The following is a 7,500-nucleotide window of genomic DNA, read 5'->3' as shown; positions in this document are numbered from 1 at the left end:
GTCGTTACAAAGTCCATCTCACTACAGTGGTTCTACAATAACTATCATGAAATCATGATTCGGATCGCGTGTCAAACCGACAAACTGCTGAAATTTGGCGATTCAAACCTCTGAATCGACTCAGTGATTCATAACGCTTCGAAGCTTCATGATGCCTTGTTTTGAAATCGTCATCACTATATAAGTCGTTATTTAGGGTTTTTTGCGCACAAAAACTATTCTCGCTGATTCATAAAGTTATTGTAGAACCACTGTAGTGAGATGAACTTTGTAACGACGTCTTTAGTACCTTTTAAGGGTCTTGAGAGTGAACCGTGCCATTGAGCCAATGGAGGCCTTTCAGAGCCATCAGATTTACACTAAAATATCTTCATTTGTGTTCAGAAGATGAACGGAGGTCTGACGGGTGTCAAACGACATGAGGGTGAGGAATTGATGACAGAATTTTCATTTTTGGGTGAACTAACCCTTTAACTTCTTGAGCAGTTTGAGCTCCAGTAGCTCGTCTGTTTGATCGGACCACACGGGCCAGCCTTCACTCCCACGTGCATCAATGAGCCTTGGCCGCCCATGAGCCTGTCGCCGGTTCTCCACTGGTCCTTCCTTGGAGCACTTTTGATAGAGACTGACCACTGCAGACCGGAATTTGGCCCTTGTCAAACTCGCTCAAATCCTCACGCTTGCCCATTTTTCCTGCTTTTAACGCATCAACTTTGAGGACAAAATGTTCACTTGCTGCCTAATATAGATCATCAGTGTTATTCAATTCACATGTCATAATGTTATGCCCGATCGTGTATATTCACATAGAAAACATTGTCTGAAATTGTAATTAGGGATGGGCAACAGTGGTCGAGTAATCGAGTACTCGAACGTGACAGCGATCATCGATCATGAGAACGATGATCGCCCTGAAAAAAATATATATTTTTCTCTTTTTTATTGGTTATTGCGTCGTTTTGCGCGGTACCGGAGGTCTGATTGGTTAGCGTTACAGCCTCCAGACCGCGGCGAAATAAAGTGAAGAGGCGTGCACTTCAGTGATGTCTGGAATCACTGTGATCATTAAATGGTTAGTGCAAGATGTGCAGCGCCAATCTGTCATAGCCTACATAGCATTATAATGAGAACACCGTGGAAAATGCTGTAAATGATCTGTGCTTATAGTCCCCGTGTATCAGCTGATCCACAGAGAAACTAGCGAGAACACTCAGACTAGCGCGTGAAGTTCATGTGCGCATTCGCGTCCTTTTCTGCAAAAGCACGTTGTAAGATTACTTTTATGTTGTCTATATCTGATTAATCTAATATAAAACGCGTTTGGTTGAGCTTAATAAGCTAGCAAAGCTCTGCCGTTATACCAGCTGTTGTTCATTCTCTTCAGTTTCAGCTCAAATGCATTAATGCTCGAGCTCGACATGATGGTTTAGAGACAGATATTATTTTCAGATAGGCTATTTCTTTCTCAGAATCTTTGATATTAGTAATGCAGCAGTGCTATACTGGTCTCATATTTTTTAACAGTAGACCTAGTTTATTTAAAGTTGTTTTTCGTTATGAGTTCGAAAACGCCCAGTGATGTCTGTAAAACACTTTGATCATGAATAATAAAATTAAGTGCATGATGTGCAGAGTCAATCTGTCAAAGCATTATAATGAGAACACGATTTTAATAAAATGTTGTTTCTGTGTGCTTTCGTTGTCCGTGTATCAGCGTTGTTAAGGGAAGAGCGCATTCAAAATGTTCCGTTTCAAACCCTTCGCCTGTAAAATCTAGCACGCTGAAGTTCACGTGCGCATTCACGTCCTTTTGTGTTGATTTAAGTTGTAATAGGTTCCTATTAATCTTCATATTTATATTGATATAGGGTGTGTTTGGTTGAGTTTATTAACCAGCTAGCAAGCTCTGCAGGCTGGTGTTATTTCACAGTTTCAGCTCAAAGGCAATGCTCGATACTGACTTGGTTATTTGACGGTCATTTTATAAAGATGTTTCTTTTTCAAAGACATTTATGCATCATAATCTAGCAGTTATTTTTTGTTTTATATGTTCATGTTTTCATATACCTGTTTTCATGTCACGTTTGTATTTGTCAACAACCATTTTCATAACAGTTTTCATTATCTCTATGACGGACATGCCCCGCCCCCTGCACAAGCCCCGCCCCCGAGTACTCGTTTTTGAGACCTATCGATGATCGAAATGAGAAATTGACAAAAATGCCCATCCCTAATTGTAATAATATTTCACAAATAACAATATCATCAGTCATCGCATATAGTGCATTTCTATATAATTCCAATGAATGTTTCTGACCCAGATGGCGTCGGTGATGCTGTCTGTGATGATCTGATTGGTGCTCCAGCTCAACACCTGCGTCTCACTGTTCTCATCCACCTCCCATTTACTGACACCACAAGAGCTGAGAGAGTACAGGCAGCCGGTGTCCTTCACCCACAACACACTGAACACCTGAGCACAGAAATATCCACTCACTGCTTGAACAAATCAAAAGATCTGCATCCGCCTGTAAAGGTCAAGCGGTCAAGCGGTACTGACCATGAGGTCGGCTGGCTGGCCGCGGATGCCGAACAGGCTGGAAACCCTGCGTCCGATCCCCGACAGCATCCCCTGACCCTGCTGTACGGGCCTCTGGTGCAGTTTACCGGACGAATCCGGAATGAGCCGGAGCAGGTGCCCGCGGTATGATGACACAATGAAGCTACCGCCCTGAAAGAGCAAGAGAAACAGGTCATGGAACAAGAGACACGAAAATAAGAGTCATATAATCCTATAAAACAAGTGAAGGATATTACACAAACACATTCACACAAACAGGAGCACAAGTCGCTGTTTGGATTCAAATAGGCAAATGCTTAAGAGTCAATGATTGGATCATTATTGCAGTGGTTATGTTTCTAGCATGTCATATGTTTGGCAACAGTTCTTCTAACCCGAACTGATGGAGTGTGTAGCTTTTCATCTCTTAAACAACCATGTGGGAAGACACATCATGGACATATTCCAGGATGACAATGTCAAGATTCATCAGCTCAAACTGAGGGAGCATGAAGGATCATTTTCACACATGAATTGGACCTTAAATTCAATGAAAGTCTTTGGGATGTGCTGGAGGAGACTTTACAGAGGGCTGGACTCTTACATTGTCAATACAAGCTCTTGACATCATAAATAACATAACTTTTATTTCCATCAAGAGGTGCATCAATTTTTGGTCCTGGAACATGGTTGTTTAAGAGATGAAAAGCTACACACTCCATCAGTTAGTGTTAGAAGAACTGTTGCGAAACATATGACATGCTAGAGACATAATAACCACTGCAATAAGGATCCAATCAGACTCATAAGCATTTGCCTATTTAATGGGCCTCTTCAGGCAAAAATGACCCAAACATTTTACGTTTTGAAATGTTAAATGTTTTTGCTTCAGTGGAATGGGATGACACTTGGTGACTTTTGTCGCATTAGCTATGTGAACACACACAAAAATCATAGAGATGATTCGGTTATGTTAAAGGGTCGAAAAAAAGAATCACACTTGGCTCCTTCGCAGTCAAAAATGACCGACATAGGAAATGAATGGGAAATATGCAAAAACTCAGGGAATCTTTTGGCGATACAAACCCAGCCATGATGCAGAAAAAAAGTGCACAGTAATGTAGGGGTGACTCTCTAAAATATCAAGAGTGCAAAATAGACACAAATTGGTTTTCCAACTTAAAAAAGGTTAAATTTGAAGGCTTTAAAAAAAGTTTTACCGCGAAGAAGACAAGTGTGACCACTAAACGAAGAGGCCCAGAGGGTTAATGTGTGTGTCTGTGCGCTTTGAGATCACAGGAATACATTAAATTTACATACACAATATTTTCATTATATTTAGGGATGCACCGAATGTTTGGTAAAAATGCAAAAATTGCATTTTTGGTGTTCGGACGAATAAGTGAAAAGACCGAATACATTTTACCGAACAATGAGGTTTTTGATGACGCAATCAAATATAGCTACCAGCGTGTGTGTGAGAGAGGCGCGCACGCTTCTAAATGCAGCACATGTCGGAAGTGTGGGCTACTCATGCGGACGCGTCAAGTATAAACAAGGCTTAAAGAAGGCTTTAAAGTGTCCGAGAAAGACGCAGAAATGGCCGTTTGCAGACACTGTTCTGCTGAATTGTCGAAGCACCCTCAAATGCAAGCAAGAGCACCCTCAGCTGATACTAGGGCTGGGTAAAAAATAACGATTTCTCGATTTTAATCGATTCTCACTTTTACAAAACAATATAGATTCTTAAATCCCAAGAATCGATTAGTCTATTTCTTTTTTACGAAATTCAAAAACATAAATACCGTTCTGCCGCAGCTCAGCTCAAGAGAACCGGCAGAGCGGAGCAAACATGAACGGATCTTCTCTTCCGCTTTAATACAAGTAACAGCGCAAAATAAACATGAATGAGCTTCTGAAAGTGTGTTAAAAGATACAGGACAACTTACCGAAATCCGCATCATGTGACATAGAATCGCTCAATCAGTGTTTCAACCGCAGAAAGACGTAAGTAAAACGGCTTACAAGTAAACAATGTCACGTAACGTCACAGTTACCTCAGAAAAACCATATCCAGTGTCCATAAACTCGTTAGTCAGCTAGAAAAATTTACTCTAGAGAGGAGCATTTTGATAATTATATGCAACACATTACATAGGATATTCCTTGTCTATGTTCTTCAATATTTAATAAATTTAGCGAGTTTTTATGACAGCCACCCTTTAAATGTTTATATTTCAAAAAAACGAATTGGAGTAGAATTATGATTATGTAATTGTAAAGTTAAATTTTAAACGTTATTATTATATACAAAAAAAAACATAATTTAGTGTCATTTAAGTGTTTGTATACAAATCTGTTAATGTGTACCTTCAATATTAGTAGGCTAATGTAGTATCAACTGACTCCCATAGTTTACAACATTAGTTCAGAAATTAGTTTTCCTTGAGAACATTTTCCATGTATTATACTGATACATATCCATCGAAAGCTTGTGAATCGAAAATCGAATCGAATTGTGAAATTTGTGTCAATACCCAGCCCTAGTTGATACTGTAATAATATATTGGCAAATGCTCCAGTGCACATTTGTGTCTGTGGAGCGTCAAATGTATCCGTTTATAGCGTGTTTCAGCAGCGGTGGCATAGTTGTTGATCTCCTGTAGGCTCGCAAAACCTCTCATGAACAAACAAACTAAATTTGATTATGATTTGATTATGATACCTGTAGGCATAATAGGCCTAAGATAAGATAAGTTCTAAGTTATATTGTGCTTTGTTTGTATAATGTCTGCTGGAATGCAAAAAATGTTCAGTGTTCAAGAAATATTTTTAAATTGTAGTTTTGCAATTATTATTATTCTTTTGTTTAATTTATTTTAAAAGCAAGACAAAATTGTAAAAAAGCTAATTTATGCAAAAATAGAAAGAAATAGAAATACCGCGTTCAGTCTTCGGCTTCGGCCAAGAATTTTCATTTCGGTGCATCCCTAATGATATTGACTGATTGCCCACCTTAACAGCGGCGACGTAGTTGCACAAGTGTCCGCCCAGGTCCAGAGAGATCTCAGTGTACGTCCCCTCGTGAGCCAGACTGGGCCAGAACCGGGCCGAGCCGTCCGGAGACACAGCCAAAGCACTGACAGACTGGGAAAAACACATGTGTGCATGAAAGCAATTGCATCATGGGGTTTAAAACACACTTAATATTCAGTAATATTATGGATTTGACTGCACTGACCCTATCAAAACGGACAATTCTTGTTTTTTTTTTAATGGAAAATATTGCAGCATTTATTATGTGCCTCATAATCTATAACCAATTAACTTCCCCTCCCTCTCGCATCATCTCTTCTCTGATGATGTGTTCACTGGCGTGAGGGCGGGGCAACCTGTCACTCACATGAGATCGACCAATAGCAAACCACAACCATCCAATCAATTCCCCATGGACAAAATCAAGCCCCGCCTACATTTGTTCTTGTTTGTGAAGCAGTTTCTCTCGGATATACGTCACAATAGGGACGAAAAGACTATCGCAACTTCCGTTTCATGCCAACTTTAATCTGAATAATGAACTTCTTAATAGCTGAACCTAATTTGTTTAATAATTGATTAACTTTGAACTAGGGTTGGGTACCGAAATCCGGTTCCAATATGGCACCGGTACTTATATAACCGGTATGTACCGGACCGAATCAGTACGCAGATTTCGGTTCCTCATTTCGGTGCCAAAATTCAAACGTGCTTTCGGGTGCTTTGGCTGAGCCAGAGACAGACGCTCAGCGCTGGTCACATCACAACTCATGACAACTATTCAGTGTTTTCAACGACATCATGTTTATTCCAGGTTTCAGACATTTAAATGCTCATAAGTAGGCTACTAGCAAAAAACACACACTGATGTCTATGAAAGCGGCAATGACAATCCTTTCAGACGGTTATAATTTGACTAACGTTACATGTTTTATTCACATCAGATACATGCACATTAAATAGTAGCTATATCGTTTACTCTATTCTTCTTCCAGTTCACTGGTCACTTTCTTTCATGTATTTTGTAAGACGAGAATGAACTCAAGTGTTGTAAATCCGACAGATCCGATTCTGAGGCGCAAACTAACATGGCGCCGCCCATTGAGCTTTATAGATCAACTAACACACATTGACTCACACATTTGAACATCAGATAGTTCGTGACACAGTTAAGAAGTTTGTGAATATTTTGAATAAAAAGAAAAAACGTAATAAACCCGATACAGCTGCGCTGTCAGCGCTATTGCGGCTGCTGTGTGTCATGTGAGAAACATGACGCGTCGTCATGGAAACATTAAGGCGATGCGTTCAAAAATATTTAGCCAGAGAAAATGATCATATTTCAAAATAAAGCTGAAGCTCGAAGCTGGTTAGTAGCATACCGAGAATACAGACTAGGCCTACTGCTGTTATTACTGTAACTGTTATTTAGAGTTATATTAGGCTTGTTGTAGTTGGGTTAGGTGGCTATTAGGTTTTACTGTGAATTTGTAAATAAGTCAATTATAATTTGTAAATAAGTCAATTGTGTTTTGTATTTATTTATATTCATACATTTAAGTATACATTAAACTTTTAATAAATGGTTCAATTTAAATAAATAAATAAAAAGCCATTTAATGTTATCCACCTCGTTTTGTGGCCATTAAAAAAAAAAAAAAAAGTATCGGTTCAGGCACCGGAACCGTTTTAAAAGTATCGGTTTGGCACCGGAATCGAAAAAAACCCAAACGATACCCAACCCTACTTTGAACTGAACTGAATCAACACTGAACAGACATGAGCTAAATAACGACACTATCTTGTTCTGTCAAACGTGTTTATTAGCCACTTTGAGTTGATCTGTATAGTGTAAAAAGCGCTATATGAATACCGGTTGATTGAGAGACCTCACCTGTGTGTTT

The 7,500-nt window shown here is 39.3% G+C and overlaps 1 protein-coding gene across 1 annotated transcript in view; it reads right to left on the bottom strand.

Annotated features, from left to right (window-relative positions):
• nup133 (nucleoporin 133) overlaps window positions 1-7,500 on the bottom strand; it is a 26,233-nt gene that overhangs the window by 16,724 nt on the left and 2,009 nt on the right. The window contains exons 4-7 of the mRNA XM_079813581.1: window positions 7,491-7,500; window positions 5,576-5,707; window positions 2,561-2,731; window positions 2,318-2,473 (exon numbers count right to left, since the gene is read on the bottom strand). The exon at window positions 7,491-7,500 is cut by the window's right edge and continues 95 nt beyond it. Coding sequence (XP_079669707.1) covers window positions 2,318-2,473; window positions 2,561-2,731; window positions 5,576-5,707; window positions 7,491-7,500 — 469 coding nt within the window. The remainder of the gene's footprint in view (window positions 1-2,317; window positions 2,474-2,560; window positions 2,732-5,575; window positions 5,708-7,490) is intronic.

Source organism: Gobio gobio (genome assembly GCF_949357685.1).
Source record: "Gobio gobio genome assembly, chromosome: 3".
In the NCBI taxonomy this organism is placed as follows: Eukaryota; Metazoa; Chordata; class Actinopteri; order Cypriniformes; family Gobionidae; genus Gobio; species Gobio gobio.
This window is presented reverse-complemented; position numbering and strand designations above follow the sequence as displayed.